Source organism: Protopterus annectens, chromosome 9.part0, assembly GCF_019279795.1.
Source record: "Protopterus annectens isolate FY-2018-M chromosome 9.part0, PAN1.0, whole genome shotgun sequence".
NCBI lineage: Eukaryota > Metazoa > Chordata > Ceratodontiformes > Protopteridae > Protopterus > Protopterus annectens.
In genome coordinates, this window is record NC_056743.1 from 270,808,531 (window position 1) to 270,827,404 (window position 18,874).

Genomic DNA, 18,874 nt, shown 5'->3' on the forward strand with positions numbered 1-18,874 from the left:
AAACACATCATCCACAATGTCTAAAACAGGGGGTATGGCTAAAGGCCTGTGCTGAGGGAGAAGGAAATCACCGAGCCTCTTTTTCAATTCTGAGAAATCCTGACTCTCAGTGAAAATGCTCCTTCAAAGTATGCAAGGTTTCTCCAAATTAATAATCTTCAGGAGGTGATGCAGATGGTATAGACTCCTCTGCATCAGAATCCTCATAGGGAGGTATAAATAATTCCTGATCAGAAGAAATAGAAACCTGATCTGAAGATTCATAATCAGTATCTTGCCTAGGCCTCTTATCTGGAGGGGGATGGGAACCCCTGATCAAGTAATAAGGTCTTCAGCCATTTTGATGATCTGTTTTTTAGGCATAGAGGCCTGTGCACGTGGCTCATGCGTCGTTTATTTAGTTTTAGAAGTTGCTTTTGTCTTTGGGTTTGCAGCTGTCGTTGGTTTGATATAAAAATGTTGAGGTCTGAATACACCCTCAGAAGCCAGTGCCTGCTCAGCAGCTCCAGACCCATCCAAGGGAGATACATCCATGGGTCCAATACAATGAGTATCTCGTGGCATGCCGGACTCCACATAGGTGTCAGTAGGGGCCTGCGACTTGAAAGTAGCAGGTATCGTGGGCTGCAAAAGTGCCTCACTGAGTACCAGCGAACCGGCGAATGGCTTAGGAGAAGCTTCATCGTCGGTTTTGGACCTCGACTGTCTCTCTCTGTCCTTTTCTTTGCGTTTTTTATGTACTCCGGTAGTCGGATTGTTATCCGACGACATTTCTGGGTAGTTAAATCCGTTTCCAAAGTACTTTGAGGCAAAAATATACCGATGCTTAATAGTGCGTTGGTTAAATCTAGCACAAAACCAACAGCCAGGCACGTTGTGATCAGGGTCTAGGCAAGGAATACAGTATAAATGGAAATCCTTATGAGGTATTTGCTTCCCACAAATAATACAATTATTAACTTTTTATGACATCGGTATGGAGCAAGAAAAAAGTTTCCCCAACAGGGTACTTGGCTTTAGTGAAGAGTTTGGTTCTGAAACTCAAACTCGAATATTTTAGGAGTCGGACGATCGGCACTTGCAAAATGCTTCTGCTTCGGGCACCGCGCGGCAAGAAAGACTAAAGAAAATGGTGTTGGCTGCTTGTTTTATACCCCTGATGACCTGACGTCATGGAATTGGAGACAGCAACCGACGCAGGGCCCAAGACTTTGGAATTCAGGTCGACTGAGGGCAACCTGCCAGCAGATTACCCAAATGTAATGACTGCAACAGTTAAACATGAAGAACATGGGGGTGTGGTTGGGAAGAGAAGGTATGCTCTGTGACTTGGCATTGTCTTTCCTTTGTAGGAGTTTTTTTTTTCCCCCATAAAGGAGTCCCTCATTTGTTTTTGAAGAATTATCCTCCCACCACTTCCTTTTGCATTCCTGGCTTTTGTTTGGCTTGAATTTTTGTTTGTTTGTTCTGACCCTTGGAGGAAGATGCCTTGTTTGGGAAGAACTTGGGTACATGAAACAACTTAGATACTCCATGCATTAAATTGCCTCAATCACCCCAGTGTTTGAGAATCTGTGAAACAGAGGGCCATAACATCAATTCAGACCCCAGTGTTTGAGAATCTGTGAAACAGAGGGCCATAACATCAATTCAGAACTAGAACTTAAAAGGAGCATTCAATATTTCAATCGGAGAAGTCCTGATGGTGTAACCAAATATATTGTCTTAATGCAATAGAAGAAGCAACATTTCTCAAGACTGCATCTCCACTTTCAAGCACACCTCTCGATGTATTTTTTGAAACCTCAGTAAATTTGAAACAATTTCATTCATATAAGACTTTTGCTCAGCAGGTAAAGACCCAGCAAAATCATCCAAACCGTATGCATGCTGCAAAATACATTTCCAAACATGGCCTCGATAATTTAACATTCTAAAGGTTAGGTTGCTAGAAAGAGACATCCTTTGCCCTAAAGATCTAAACATCATCCCTCTTTATCACAGAGTGTTGGATTAGATAAAGCCAAGAACTTAGGTTCATAGATTAGTACTAGTCTAACTGCCCTTGTGAGCCATTTTAAGCCTAACCAATTATCCCTTGGGAGACTCAAACCCTGCACCTTGTGTTTGTAAGGCAAACACCTTAACCATTAGGTCACCCTCCCAACCCCCCTTTTATACTTAACAGCAGGCAGCTAGGGAGACTGCAGCTGAGTCAGCAGACAAATGAGAAACAGACCTACCATATCTGAGGAGACCCTATATTTTCTTGAGCCTTTTTAGAGACTGCTGGAATATACACTTGTGTCCTGCAGGCAGCTTTATAAACATCATCCAAGGCCAGTAAGGGAGGGGAGGATAGTCACAGAACTGGACGTCTCGTCCTCTATAAGTTTATATACCCTGCTTAGCTCTGGAGTAGTTCTCAACTGCTCCTAAGTAAAAACATCAGTAAATATAAGCAATCATCTGAGGAAAAGTGAACTCTTGTTTGGACTTGAGTTTACGTTCACCTTACAAAGAATCACACCGAAAGTACTCAGTGTCAACTAGGAAGTCACCATTGTCTATCAGATTTTTCAAGATTCTTTGAAACAAGAGAAAGGCAAACTACCACTACAGCCATGTATGGAAACATAAGCACCAGAATTAGCTGTCTACAGAAACTTTGAGCCAAGGAAGCCACATCAGCCTTATAAAACAGCTATAATTGGATTATCAGCTAAAACATGAAGCTTCTATTTCTTTTTCTTGTGAACTTCACCACTAGATAAAATATCTAGAGGCAAAGTATTATGCTTGGCAACGGGATCTCTTACACTGGAATACTCCTGCACCTAAAGCATTTCTTTCTCCCATACCTGCTCCAGGTACTAGAACAGCCCTGAAAGAATTTTCTAAACCCTATTCCATAGTGGCTGGAAAAGCTACACTACAGGGAGACAAAAGGTTAAGTGGTCTGCAGGCCGAGCAGTGGCCCCAAAAGAATACCTAACCATAGGCGGAGGCATATTTTTTATTTATTTTTTTTCTTTTTAGGTGCAACAAGATTTGATTGGGGGGAACCAGAGTTAAGATCTATCATGTCAGGGGGAGAATACCAATCAAGATAAAACTGACTGTACTGGACAATCCATCACAATAAGCACTTAAATGCAAGTAATAAGTATGTCCCCACACAACTAAAGTCTGCCAAACTGTGCTATTATTACAGAAAAACAATTTGAAATGTGTTCAGAATTATTTTGCAAATGTCAGATGTGAGAGAACTTCCTGTACACAAAGTGCAAATACCAAAGCAACCAATGTGCCAAACCAGTGTTAAAAATTAGCTCCACATACTTTAACCACAATAAATTGCCACTAAACATTTAATACATGTAATATTAATTTAACTATAATTTGACATAAAAAATAAAAACTTTATTTGTGGGAAAATTATGATCCAATGTTAAAAACACACAGCAGAGCTATAAACATTGTAAATAATGCATAAATGTTGAAAAAAAATCCAAGTTCTGCATTACTTTCTTGTCAAAAGACGAAAATAAAGCAGAGTAACAAAGACAGGTGTGATTAATTTGCAGTTCTGACTGCACAAGACAGTCCTCAGCTGTCTCACACACACACACACACACACACACACACACACACACACACACACACACACACACACACACACACACACACACACACACACACACACACACACAGCACTTCTGATAGAAATACTGAAAGTTTCTTCAGAATTAGTAAAAACAAACATTTGTCACAGATAGAAGCCAAATAAACACTGCTACAAGCAGAAATTCCCACACAAATTGCTGCAAACACTGACAGAAATAAAATATTAAAAATAAATATATATAAGTTTACACACCCCTGTTAAAAAGCCAGGTTTTTGTGATATAAAAAAATGAGACCACAATAAATCATTTCAAAACTTTTCCCACCTTTAATGTGACCTATAACCTGTACAATTCAATTGAAAAAGAAACAAATCTGTTAGGGGGAAAAAAATAAAAAAAACCTGCAATACGCTGGTTGCATAAGTGTGCACACCCTTAAACTAATACTTTGCTGAAGCACCTTTTGATTTGATTACGACATTCAGTCTTCATGGGTAGAAATCTATCAGCAGGCACATCTTGACTTGGCAATATTTTCCCACTCTTACTTGCAAAAGCACTCCAAATCTGTCAGATTGCGAGGGCATCTCTTGTGCGCAGCCCTCTTCAGGTCACACCACATATTTTCTATTGGTTCTAGGTCTGGGCTCTGGCTGGGCCATTACAAAACTTTAATTTTCTTCTGGTGAAGCCATTTTTTTGTTGATTTGGATGTATGCTTGGGGCCATTGTCGTGTTGAAAGGTGAAATTCCTCTTCATCTTCAACTTTCTAGAAGATGCCTGAAGGTTTTGGGCCAAAAGTGACTGGTATTTGAAAATGTTCAAAATTCCCTCCACCTTGACTAAAGCCCAAGTTCCAGCTGAAGAAAAGCAATCCCAAAGCATTATACTGCCACCACCATGCTTCACTGTGGGGATGGTGTTCTTTTGGTGATGCGAAGTATTGTTTTTGCGCCAAACTTACCTTTTGGAATTGTGGCCAAAAAGTTTAACCTTGGTCTCATCAGAACATAATACATTTTCCCCACATGCTTTCGGGAGACTATGCATTGTTTTGCAAATTTTAGACATGCCTGGATGTTTTTCTGTATAAGAAAATGCTTCTGTCTTGCAACCCTACCCCAGAGTCCAGACATATGGATAATACAGGAGATTATGGTCATATGTAGTACATAACCAGTAATTGACAGAAATTCCTGCAGCTCCTTCACTGTTGCTGTAGGTCTCTTGGCAGCCTACCTCACCAGTTTTTGTCAATTTTGGAGGGACTTCCAGTTCTTTGCAACGTTACTGTTGCCACAGATTTTCTCCACTTTTTGATGACTATCTTCACTGCGTTCCATGGTATATCCAATGCTGCGGAAATGTTTTTGTACCCTTTTCCTGACCGATACCTTTCAACAATGAGATTCCTTTGATGCTTTGTAAGCTCTCTGTGAACCATGGCTTTTACTGTAGCAGGCAACTAAGTAAATTTCAGGAAAATCCTACTAGGATAGCTGAACTTTATTTGGGATTAAATCAGGGTTTCTTTAATTGATGGCAGGTGTGTACCCAAGAAGACTGAATGCTGTAATTAAATCAAAAGGTGCTTCAACAAAGTATTAGCTTAAGGGTGTGCACATACACCAAAGTACTAATTTAAGGGTGCACATACATATACAAACAGCATATTGTACATTTTTTATATTTTTCCCCTAACAGATTTGCTTGTTTTTCAATTGAATTGTACAGTTTATAGGTCACATTAAAGGCGGGTAAAGTTTTGAAATGATATATTGTGGTCTCCTTTTTTTATATCACAAAAACTTAGCATTATAACAGGTGTATGTAGACTTTTTATATCCACTGTATATATTTAAATTAAGGTTTACTATCATTTAACTGAAACGGTTGTCTGATCATATCATCGACCGGCGTTCGCGAATACTCACACAGCCGAACTCCGAAATTGCCGAATTACATGTCGAATCCAACATAGGGATGGGTTTTAACATGGGTCAAGATAGGGGCGAGATTTGTAGTTCGGCAATATCGGAGTTTGACATTGCCAATGTTTGAGGTCGGGTTTTCTTGTGAATTGGAGTTGACCGACTCCACGTCAGTTAAATGATAGTAAACCTTAAATTAATATAAAATAGAAACAGAATGATAAATCTGATAATAAAATGAGAAGAGGGTCCCCAAATGGGGCTCATCTGAGCAGGAAGCCAAAATATTCAGCACTGGATACTGAGAAAAGTCAGAGGACTTTCTTCTTTGGATGGCAAAAGAAGACAAAATGCTCACTTCCTGGGACAGTCAAAGGCTTCCCTCTCAGTATATGCTTAGCCAGTCAGTTGCCTCAGGAAGCTGTTCAGTTCCGGGTTACCATGGCAAACAACTCAGAATGTCACTGAGCCAGTGAGAATAATGAACAGGATCTTCTGGGATACAAAAAAAATTAAGGTTTTCATCAGATTCAGGTTCAAAGTGGATTAGTTAAAGTTTCTAACATAAAATAATGGACCTAAGAAGGAACTTGTTCCTTGATAGGAGGTCATACAAGAAATGTATCTTTTAGAAAGGTCTTTCAAACCTTCAGATAAGTCTAAAACAAGGAGTCAGTTCCTTAAACATTACAGCTGGCTGACCGGTGAACTTTGTCTTAAAGAATAATTCATATATCGTCAACAATACGTGACAAATAATCACAAATAGATGGTACGAGGACTGTGAAAGGATCCAAGCTACTGCCAAAACTGAATAACAATTATACTTGCCTTACACATTTTTATTGTGTTCAATTTCTGAGCAAAGTTAAGAATTTGGACCACCCTATCTAGGTAAAAAGGGTCCCAAGGCCATCATGGGAAGTGTGGAAACCTACTAATTAGCTGAAGAGAGAGGAGGTCCAAGTGACACTTCCTAGAAAGGTGAATCCAAAGTCTCTTGGCTGACCAGGATAAAGAGACCTGTAGTGTAGCTGACACCACAGCATGGAAATTACACATGTTAGGGTCAAAAAGAATTACCTTGGAATAAAGGGAGAAGCATAGAGGAGATAGGAGAGGTCACTTCTGGATGACAGCTTCTGTGGAGTCCCCACACCATCCCCAAACTGAAAAGAAGTTGCTAAGTTTCATGTTAGATACAGATGCAAAAAGGTCAGAGCACACCTTCACCCAACAAGAGAATACTTTCCACTCTACAGTTTAAGATTCCACTTGTGAAGCATCAGCAGCAAATAGCCAAGACAGGCTAATGAAGAACTAGCTTCTCCAGAGATATGGCTGTCAATGAAAAGACAAATGGTTGTGGAGACCCATTCCCAAATTATTATGGCCTCCCAACAAAGGGGTATGATTGGATTCCCCCGTTTACTGATGCATTACACTAAAGTCATACCATTGGTGCAGACTCCAAAAGAATCTTGGTGGAAGGAAGCCTTGGAATATCAGCAGGGTTTGGACTATCCTCATTTCCAGACCTTTTCTGTGCCAATATTGACTAGACCATCTGCTTCTGAAATATCCACCCTAAAGCAGAGGAATACCTGCTAAAATGTCAAAGTAGGGATGGAGGCTTACAAGGGTTTGCCCAGTGACAGGTTGGACTATCGAATGCACAACCGGTATGATCCTTACATTTCTGAAATATACTGATCACAAAGTCCATGTGATCCATTACATTGTTTTACTGAACTTTCACAGGTCACTGTAACTTTAACATGGCACTAGGAGTTACTTTCACAGACAAAATGGATATCTTGGAAAACTTCAGCTAAAGCAATGGAAGCTCAAAGTGGGTAAATCCCAAACATTGCAATTTATTGTTACAGTGACCCTCAACAAAGATGATCAAAGACAATGTGAAGGAACAAAAAAGCAAGAAACAAGGTTCAGTGTGCCAGGTTGAAGTATACAGGGAACTTCCCTGATGGCAGCACACTGCTCAACACATTAATTTCAGCTCTCCCCTGTGACTAAATAAAGTCCGAAAAGAATAACCACTGATACTGTCAGATTGAGTAACATTCAGATGCAGACTACTAAGTACGTGGCCAGGAAGCCAGCAAAGAAGAAATTCAGAGAATCAGAAAGAACATCAACCGAAGAAGAAACACTTTCGGGCAAGAATCCTGTAGCTGTTCAGCAAAAAGTAGTTCAGACTTCAGCACTGATACAAGAGATTGATTCCAGTAATTCAGAGGAAAACATAAATCAAATGTACTCAGTGGTGATTAAAACAAATGAAACACTGAAGGAGTACATAAATTCAAATAACAAAAGGCTGGAAAAATAGTAGCTTTAACTACCTATTCAGATGAAATGATAAAATTGAAAACAATCAAAGGCTGAAATGACGAAAAGACTGGTTGAGTGAGAGACTTTGCAAGAAAAACTGCTTAAAAATGGTAAAGTTAGAAGACAGAGCACACAGAGAAAACCTGATATTTTCTGCCATATGATATTTTATGCCATACCAGAGAAACTGGAAGGAATAGATTGTATTAATTTTATGAAAGCACAAATAAGCAACTGGGCTGGTGTTCCACAAAAGAAGTGTATGCTCTAAATGTAGCCACAAGAAAGCAGCCACGGCCTATATTGCTAAAGATGCAATCACACCAGCAGAAAGAGCCGATTCTGACAAAGCTGTGACAGAACATTAGAGTATTAAAAACTGGAGGCACCAAACTGTTGGAAAAATGACTGTTCACTGCACAACATGTAAAAAGAGAAACAAATTTATCCCAGCAATCAGAGAATATCAAGAGGCAGGTGTGAAACTCAAGCTGCTGTATCCAGCTGTAATCAGAATATTTTTCCCAGAGGATCAAAGACATTTTTGGATGTAGAACAGTCTAAGGAGGAAATAAAAAATATATATCCAAGAAAAAGTCAGACAGCAAACAGAAGGGGACTCTGCTTCTCATTTTTCTGACAATAAAGCCCATAGAGAGAATTTGTCAGTGTTCCAAAGGAAAATGCTTGGGAGACAACAAAGAACAACACTTGACTAGAAGAATCAGAGTACATTGGACTTGAACCAGTGTCTGGTATTGGAAGATGCAGATGAACAGAAAGGAGACAAGCAACACTGAAATTAATGAACAAAAGATTAAAAAGCATCAATCACAATTTGTAAAATGTGGCTTTACAAATAAAAGTGGCATGGAAAGACTGCACCTTTGTTGGCTTTGTTAAACTTGTGGGTGGACTGTAAGGCATATGCCCCACTTTACGTCAATGCTAAAATATAACATTTTATGAAAGTATACAAGCTGTTTTTCACATCTATGAGGAGAACAGACAGCAACAAGTGGGATCACGCACTGTAGCATACATTTTAGCTCCTATAACCTTAATTTTAGGTTAAGTAATGCTCCTGTGTTCAGCTGTCAATTTGGGGCAACTGCTCCTATTTGGAGGGTTAAATGAAGATGTACGCAGTTTTGTGTGTTTGTTCTAAGTCAATATGGTATGGATGTGTTCTGAAAATGTATTTCATTTTTTGTTTGAGGGTTGTCAATACAAAAAGTCTTGAGAAATGTGGCATAGGTTCAAACAAAGACAGGAAGAATCAACTGTATAAAATATCAGCCTGCCAAACAGTGTATGCGCGTGTAACACAAGTTGCAAACATACATTCAAAAAAAAAAAAATCTGCCATGTATAATAGGTGGGAACAATTGCTTTTATCATAATTACTTTATCCATATTACCATGGAACATAAATGGTCCTTACACGTAACAAAAAGGAAAGAGCATTGAATTATATTACATAATGCAAAGTGCAAATAGCAATGCTGCAAGAGACACATTTGGAAAGGAATGAGCATGCAAATTTGACACAGAAAGGATTTCAGAATGGGTATTCACCAGAATATCAGGAACAAATGGAAAGGGGAGTAATTATACTAATTGCTAGAGGCGCTCCAACAGTGATAGAAGAGGAAATAAAATAATGGTAGATTTCTGGTAGTAAGGGGATATTGACAAGATAAAAGAATTGCATTTAACTGTATTTATATTCCACCAAGAAATGCTATTAGGGAGCTTAAGAACATTTTGGGAGAAATAATCAGCTTTCAGCAAGGAATATTATTTATAGGTGGGGACTGGAAAATGATTTGCAGTAGTGATGATGTATCAGGGTACCTAGGAGAAAAACTATAACAAAAGAGGGTAGATTTTTAAAGAAATATATGAAAATATTTGGTATGGAAGATGTGAATTCAATAGTAGGAACTCAAGACCCAATTTATAATGTACAATAACTTGGCTAGACAAGACTGAAATTCTATTTCACAGGAACACTTCAATTTAACAAAGTTTTAACACACTATTTCAAATCATGCACCAATAGAAACGGAGATGGTAATGCACACACAAACTGGTTCAGCAATACCCATATTTATGGGGACATGATAAAATGAAGTACTTAGGAATAATGATTAAAAAGGATTTCGTTTTTGGCAGCTAAGAATAAGCAGGGAGAGACTAAACAAAACATTATATAAAAACAGAGAAGTTGGCAGTTCTGTTGTAAGGATATGGATAGCAAGATGCAAGCCGTAAAAATGTTTTTGTCATTTTAGTTTTATATACACTTCAGGCATATTTTTATCAACCAGAGGAGAAGCTGTGGATAAGCAATTAATAAAGAGTTAAGGGACTTTATCTGGGAGGTGAAGAGGGCAAGAGTTAAGTGCGATAAGGTAAGCCTTCCAATAGAAGAAGGTGGTTTGGGATTGCCTGAGCTGAAGGGGTATTTCAGAGATGAACAGTTAAGGCTCTTATACACAGCACAAGCAGAAAGCTAAGCAAACAAGGAGAGACTGGGGATCTGGATGCAGATCCTTAAGAGAATAACAATAACCACACAGAATATTATACTCAAAGTAGTGGAAAGCATTCCAAGAACTAAGCCAACACGGTGACGGAGAAAGGAGATTTTGCCAATAGGGATAACAGCATTTAAGGGTACAGAGAATAGGCAAGAGGGGGCTGGAATTTACTTGACAAAAATGGCAAGGGAACCAAGGTAATATAATGGGAAGAGGCGAATAATTCATTTGGACTGCAAGACTATCAAGGATTGACATTGGAGTATAGGCAAATAGAAAGTAATAAGGGGATCCTAAGTGAAAGACAAGCACTGGTAAACATTTTAGAAGAATGTAGAACAGAAGATGCTGGTAAAAAAAAGATAAATTAGTAGGACATACAAAATAAAAGAATCGTTCAGAGGAGGTTATAAAAGATTGGGAAAAGAAACTAGATAAGCAATTCACAAAGAAACAATGGCAGGATATATGTACTACTCCCAAATATGCTAAGTGTAGAAGATTTACTGTCTTTACTTCAAAGTGTTTGCATAGGTATTTTTATACCTCAAGCAGATTCCAAAGAATTTTTCCTTTCGTAGGTTGCAAATGTTGGAGGTGCAATGAGGAAGATAGAGAGACAATTGGGAACATAAATTAGTATAAGTTGGCAGACTTTAAAAATTCCCTGTGGACTATTCTAACAGAAACACTGGGTAAGCAAATTAGTGTAACTAAGAAAATTACTTTTTTGAGCTATGACACAGAATCAAAATTGCCTAGACATAGCAAGGCCTTGCTGAGTTTAATTTTGGTGGCTGCCAAAAAGAAATTATTTGAAAATGAAAATCAAAAGTGTGTACTAGAAGTTGTGAATATAGTAGCAGACATAAAACAACTGGAAGTAGGATCTTTAGAAAAGGGTAGGAGCAAATTACATAGAAAAAGATGGGAACTGTGGGAACAATACATGCAAAATAATGGTTTGGAGTAGGAATAAGCTTTAAGGAAAGGCAGGAATTGAATGAGCTTTGTAATGTTTGACTCACAATGACTGGATAGATTATAAGCGATGACATTTGCAAAATGAAAAAAATAAATTAAGTATGGTTTTTCATTTATATAAACGTATGATAGCCTATGTCATAAGTGATCATTTTTGCCTGTTAAAAAGAGGGGGGAATTAATGATGGATAGTGGGAATTGTTTGAATATTATACAGGAATACTAAAATATCTTCATAAGTTACCGATAGTGAGTGGGACAAAATGAAAATGGAGATTAAAAATATGGTAGAAATAAAACAGAAACAGATATGGTTAAAAGGTAATGGGAATTATTAGAGAGGCTTACAAAGTTTAAAAGTATTGCAAAATAATGGGATTCTCACAGAAGGAGAAGTGGTGCAAATGCAGTGTGCTAAAACTTATCACAGTAAACTTCTACTTCAAATGTTCTCATTAGGTCTCTTTCAGTCCACCCTTCTATGATTCAAAAGCTAGCTATCCAATAGGTGTCGGTCAGTAAAATGCCACTCCACCCTCTCTCCATACCTCCCAGTCACCATCATTTAGGTCATTTAAGGTCCTCTCTCTCTTGATAACACAACCACTGAAGTCACTTTTCATAGCAAATTATGGACGATTACCTTAAATTTGACCTGCATATACAAAATTATGTAAGAAAAAAACTCATCAAAAATAGGGATACTTTAAAGAGCCAAAAATCTCTCACCAATGCAACTAAAGCTAGACTTGCCACTACTTATCTCCTGTCCACATTTCTTTACAGCACTCCCACCATTACTAAACTTAAAAATGTTATAACAAAGTTGCTAAATTTGCAGCAACTGCATCTTTCAGAACCCACCACTGAATAACACTAAAAAGCTTAAATTGGTTAGAACTACCCCATCAACTAACATATACACAGCTTCTTATCGCCTATAAAATTATATAGAATCCATCTGCTGTTCCAGCACTAAACATTCTATATAACTATGTTCCAAATTGGTCATTACAATCCAGTCACCAAAAACTCCTGTCTGTCCACGAACCAATCAAATATTTTGGACATTGTCTGTACTCGTGCCATGTTGCCAAGGCCTGCAACTCCTTACCTCTATCCATCTGGTCAATACCCTCCCCCTCCCATCCCTCAAAACTATTCTGAAAGCCTTCCCTAGTGAAAAGCTGGTTCTGTTCTTGCTCAACACAAGGATAAACTATATCCCTAAATGTGAGCAAATAACTATTCATACCTTACATCTTCTTAATCTTCCTTCTTCACTCACTTTGTTACATCTATCAGTCTCTCCTCTTTTTCCCTAAATATACCACAAGCCTGCTTTTCTCTCATTTGTAATTTAATTTTTGTGTGTATTATACTAATAATTTCTCTATAAACTGGCTAAAATTTCTCTATTAAATTATTATAACAGAACTTATATCTATTTTTAACCAATGTTTTCATATTATGACTAATTTGCTATAATTATTTAAAACCGCAGTTGTTTTTCATATCATTTTTAAAGACTGTAAAACTGTTATACTTTGGAGCTTTTCTCTCCGGCCTCCATTGAAAATGGACTCTTACCCAGTCAGACTTTCGCAGTAACTAAATGTCAATAAATAAATAAATACAATAAAGTAAAAAAAAAGGTAAAGCTCTACCAGATCCAGTTTTCACTTATATATATATATATATATATATACATACATACACACATACATACACACACATAAATATTTATATTTATCTATATGGATACCCATTTTGATTTTAAACCATAAAGTCTTTAGGTCTATACCAACTAAAAGAATGGCAAAGGTGTTCCCAAAACTGATAGATATTAATGTTGTTTTGTGGAGGGAAGGCAAACATTTGAAACCATTAACTGAACAATGATGATCTATAGGAAAGCAAAATGTAAGAAAATACCACTGTTAGTGGTGGATCTTGATGAAGAGAAACCATTCTATCGAGTAAGCTGGGTTTTATGAGCAGGGCAATGGAATCATATGCATCACCCAACACAATAATAAGTTTAATTAGGAGGAGAATACATGAAGGATCAGAGTCATGAATTAAAATGGGAGGATTTCTCTCTGATAGGGTATGTTTGATAACACGAACCAGGCAGGAGTGTCTTCTTTCCCCTTTATTTTTCTATATATTTATAGCCACTGGCAAATAAATAAGCAGCTTAGAAATTCAAGGATAGAAACATTATGGTAACTGAGAAAAGTTGGCTTTATTTGCAGATTATATTATTTTGTACCTTATAAATCCAGGGAAGTCATCTCAGTGTTGTGAAACATTTTGAGACAATTTCAAGTCTTTTCAGGATATAAAATTAATGAAATTAAAACTAAGGCTATAGTTGTAAATTATATACCCATACACAAATTGATACAACAATACCTGTATTTATGGGAACATGACAAGATTATAATATTTAGGATTGCTTTTGTTATGGAAACTAATATGGGGGAAGAGATTAAACAAAAGATAATACAAAAACTGAAACTGGAAGCTGTTGTCTAGGGATATGGATAGCATGATACAAGCACTGAAATTGTTTTAGTCGCCCTAGTTTTATATAAGGGTCAGGCATATTTTTTTTATCAACAAGAGGAAAAGTTGTAGAAATAATAAAGGGTTGAAGGAATTTATCTGGGAGTGGATAAGGACAACAGATGAGTGGGATAAGTTGATCTTTCAAACAGATCAAAGTGGTTTAGGATTACATGATATAAAGGGAGATTTTACAGCTACACAGTTAAAGCTCATAACACAAGTAGAAGGTTATAATTCAAAATGGAAAGGGATAATGATAAGGCAGGAGGGAAGTTCACGAAATACAATGTGCACGCGTTTTTGGATGCAGGTCCTTAAGGAGAGTAATAACCACACAGAATATCAGATTCATAAAGTAGCAGAAAGTATTCTAAGAACCAAGTCAATAAGAGAATGGAAAAAGCAGATTTTGCCAGTAGGGATGACATTAAGTAGGGGTACAGAAAATAGGCAAGATGAGGCTGGAATTTATTGGAGAAAGACAAAGGAACCAAGATAATGGGAGCAAAGGGAGCAAATAACTAGAGTGGGAACTGTAACAGAGTGGGATGAGGCTAAGATGACATTTGCATTGCAGGCTAGAGACTACCCCCCCTACTTGGGATTGTTATCAGAGTATAGGCAAAGAGAAAGGGATGGGGAATCTTAAAGTGAAAGACCTACTCTGGTAGAGTTTTTAATGGAATCTAGAACAGAAGTTGCTATTATAAGAGAGATAATTAGTAGGGCGTATAAAATATGCATGACAATAAGAATCAAGCAATCAGAGGAGGTTACAAAAGACTGGCAAAGAAAACTGGAAATAAAATCCAAAAAGGACTGAAATCAAGTTAACGCTGGTCAACAGCAAAATGCAGGGAGAAGCATACGAAAAAGCCAGACCAGCGAATTCAGGAAGCAAGTTTAATATCCAACAAATGAAAAAACACAAAGTTAAGATCCACAAGGAAAACCGGAAAAGCAGTTCATAAAAGAGCAATAAAAGAGCAATAAAAGAGCAAAAGGAGAACATAAGTATGGCTCCCAAGTTTGCAACAATGTCCAGAAAGAGTAGAATCTTTGCATGGAAGTGCTTGTATAGGCATTTTTATATTCTAAGCAGACTTCAAGATTTTATGTATTGTTGGACTGATAATAAATTTCAAAGAAAACACGAGTGATGTACACTGTATGTAAATGGTTAAAAAAATTTGTGTAATGTATGTTTGCCCATGTCTTAAGTAATAATTTAATAAAGTGTTTAAAAAAAGATGTATGCAGTGGCATTTACTCAAAGAAAGTACACAAAAAAGAAAGAATCCTTGTAGAAGAGGTGGCTTATAAAAATTCAATATTTTATGTATTGTTGGACTGATAATAAATTACAAAGAAAACACGAGTGATGTACACTGTACGTAAATGGTAAAAAGAATTGTGTAATGTATGTTTGCCCATGTCTTAAGTAATAAATTAATAAAGTCTTTAAAAAAAGATGTATGCAGTGGCATTTACTCAAAGTACACAAAAAAGAAAGAATCCTTGTAGAAGAGGTGGCTTATGGAAATTCAAGAGTCCATGATGAAGGGAAGGAACCTCAGTAGGGTTTGCAACTGGCACATACATTTGCAGATAGAATGAAACAAGCAGAATCCATCACAAGTAACTCTCCATTTCAATTCAATGTAAAGACAGAGTTAGGATTTGTAATACCATGCTATGGATTTTCAACACACGAATACTTCTCTTCACATCCAATTATATGTTAGTAACAGCTGTATTCATCTATTTTTGTCTGAGGAGTTGCTACTTTTTCACATATCAATGGACAAAAGTCATAAAACCAACCAACAATGCATTGGGCTGATGTGCAGATGCATTCCAACACCGCAGTATTATGCAATTCACAAAGAATCTACAAATGCTGATTTAGCAATACAGCACAAATGCGTGCCACCACAACCTGATATATGAAGAAATTATGAGAATAATTATGCACTAGGCACGGTTCACAGCATATACAACTGTACTCCGAGGCAGACAGCCTAAGGTGTGTAGCAGCATAAAACAATCAATCAAAATGTATCCAAACACAATGCTGAAGGGATGTATTACTCAGCAGGACATGAAGAGCAACATCACATGGTCTAGGTTTAGCCACTGAATTTAACCTCCATTGAACGGCTGAACATCAAACACATCAAACATTCATTTCATCGATGGGGAAAGTAACTAGTTGGCAACCACTTCCCCTTCTGCCATTTTCCCCACTGTAGTTTGTTCACATACTTTGTATATATAATTATGGGGGGTGTGGGGGCAAAGCTAGAAAATGCTAGAAAAACCTTGGGAGTAGATGATCTCTCATCTAGTATTATATTGGGATTTAATGGCTAGGCTTGTAAAGACCCTCAGGTCAACAGCCTAGTAACATCCTATGAAACAATTTTTTCAGCTTTACAGAGCTCACACACTGTCATGCCAACCACTACTCTACTAAGAAATTGCTCTCATGACAGTACCATACATCAAACAGGATTGTGTATTTGAGTTAAAATGTACAGGTTAACATATTCAAGTCTGTCAATATTTTCTCCTGACAAACACTGTGCAAATAACCACTGGTTAAATGTATCCAAAGACTATCTACAACATACTACAGGCATATTGGTCCATTTTGGAGGTACAGGGATATAAACAGCTATGCACAATGAGTAGGAACATGAAATCAAAAGAAAAAAAATTTCAAAAACAGCCTGTACTTAAAAAAATATATACATTACTTACCGAGTTCAGAAAGAGCATGGGAATCTGAAAATCGACCTTAAAAAAAAAAAGAAAGAAAGATAAAACTGATACAAGTGAAGTAATCCTGATGTATTTACTTTACATATTATTATTTCTCCCAAATTATGCTGATAAATAAATTGTACATTTGCATCAGCTGGACAAATACACTTTTCGTAAACCTTTGCCATGTTCTTGTAAAACATCTATACAAGTAAAAATGCAGTTACTAATGTAGTTCCAAAATCTGACTTGTCCCAAGCACAATGTACTATGACTACTAACAGGTTCCATAGGGTACTTGAAAGCCTCTAATGAATATATGAATGATCTTCTATAGATTTTTCAGAGAGAGAGAGAGAGAGAGAGAGAGAGAGAGAGAGAGAGGGGAAGAAAAAAAATCAACCAAATTTCAAACAGTTTTACTGTCAGAAGGCCCTAATTTCTTCAGTGGATATACCTCACTAATTCACAGGATGAGAACAAAATCTTTACCAAAAAGTGCCAAGCAGAGCTAAAATCAGAAAGAAAGCTAGCAGGTATCTAAATGTAGATCACACAATTCTTAAGTTCATAGAATACCAATACCTGCCAATAAGCATCTGCCGATACAAAATACTAAATACACTAACAATAGAATAGAGAAAAAAAATATGAGGCAGGAGGGAAACAGAAGTTATAAGACTATGCAAACAATTATAAAACATAGAAATTCTTCAAAGGTGTCACAAACATGTACTTTCAATGCATGCATACATACTTTGAAATGCCTGCCTTATCAAAATAAATATACACGACACAGGTTTGGCTTAAAGTTGAAAGTTCTAAATTATATCAACTTATATAGTCAAAAAAGCTACATCACTATATTGGTGATAAACTGGTTAGCATACTGTGCCCTATTTCAATATGAATTGTACTTCCTTTAGGTTGTTGTTGCGTCTTTCGGCTTTTCCCGGTTAGGGGTCGCCACAGTGGAACTCCGGTCCACTAATGATTGGCAGTAGATTTTTACGTGCCGAGTTGCCAGCTCTGACGCACAACCTTCAACGAAGGTACGCCCATTCACGCAAGTCTCCACACAGAAGATGCTCTAGCTGAGAATCGACCGGACAGCGTCTTACTGTGAGGTGACAACACTACCGCAGCACCACCACCGCAGCAGGTATGAATCATATATTGTCTTTTTAGGATCAAAAGAGGTTACTAGGCTAAACGCTGTGGAGCCTTTTTAAATCTAATTATTCATGCTACAATTTTCTCAATCATCAATGTTCACAGGCTAAAACAGCTTTGATATATGCCTGTGCCTTAAGGCATCTAAAACTGCCTTTGTCCATCAGGGACACAAGTAACAAGCTGGGGGTGAATTTATTTGCCATCCATTGGTCCAAACTGCATTTGAATAGACTTAACTAAGAGCTCTGCCTCACATGAACAGAGCAGAGAAGGGGTAATCTCCGACACAAATACCTCTCCTGCAACTTGCTTTGTTTATGTCAAAACTGACATTTATATCCTTAGATCAGGTAATTCTAGTGCTGTTTATTTTGCAAATATGCAGCAGATCCATCGGGGTGGATAGGAGAATACCTTGTAAGTTAAGCATAGAGTGCTCCTCTTTCACTCTACAATGGTTATAAAAATTATCCAGACTGAAAAAAAGTACTTTGCAACTGGATAGAACACCCTCATATGCAAAAGCCTTTATAACATAACTGGTCTCATCCAATGCCATTCTACCAATCTGACTAGAGATAAAAACATTAAAGTTATTTTTTTCCAAAGCAGCTTTGCATGGGATAATCTACTCACAACATTTACATTATTATACAACTACAAGATCACACACACATGGTAGCTGGAAAACTTGTATTCCGTCTTCTGAAGGGGGCACAACCTTACTGCTATATAATTCATAAATAAGGGAGCTGGGGGATACATTGGCTTGCTCCCACTTACATCCTTCTGCAAAAATTGCCTACTAATATTGGTTATCATGTCAAAAATATTTTTATTAAGGCTAAAATTCAGATTTAGATTAGCACACTTACTTGGAATGGAGAGCTGTGCTGGCTCCTCTGCCTCTGG

The 18,874-nt window shown here is 37.3% G+C and overlaps 1 protein-coding gene across 1 annotated transcript in view; it reads right to left on the reverse strand.

Annotated features, from left to right (window-relative positions):
* PEX16 (peroxisomal biogenesis factor 16) overlaps nt 1–18,874 on the reverse strand; it is a 599,892-nt gene that overhangs the window by 552,114 nt on the left and 28,904 nt on the right. The window contains exon 2 of the mRNA XM_044082857.1: nt 16,784–16,819. Within this exon, the coding sequence (XP_043938792.1) occupies nt 16,784–16,819 (36 nt within the window). The remainder of the gene's footprint in view (nt 1–16,783; nt 16,820–18,874) is intronic.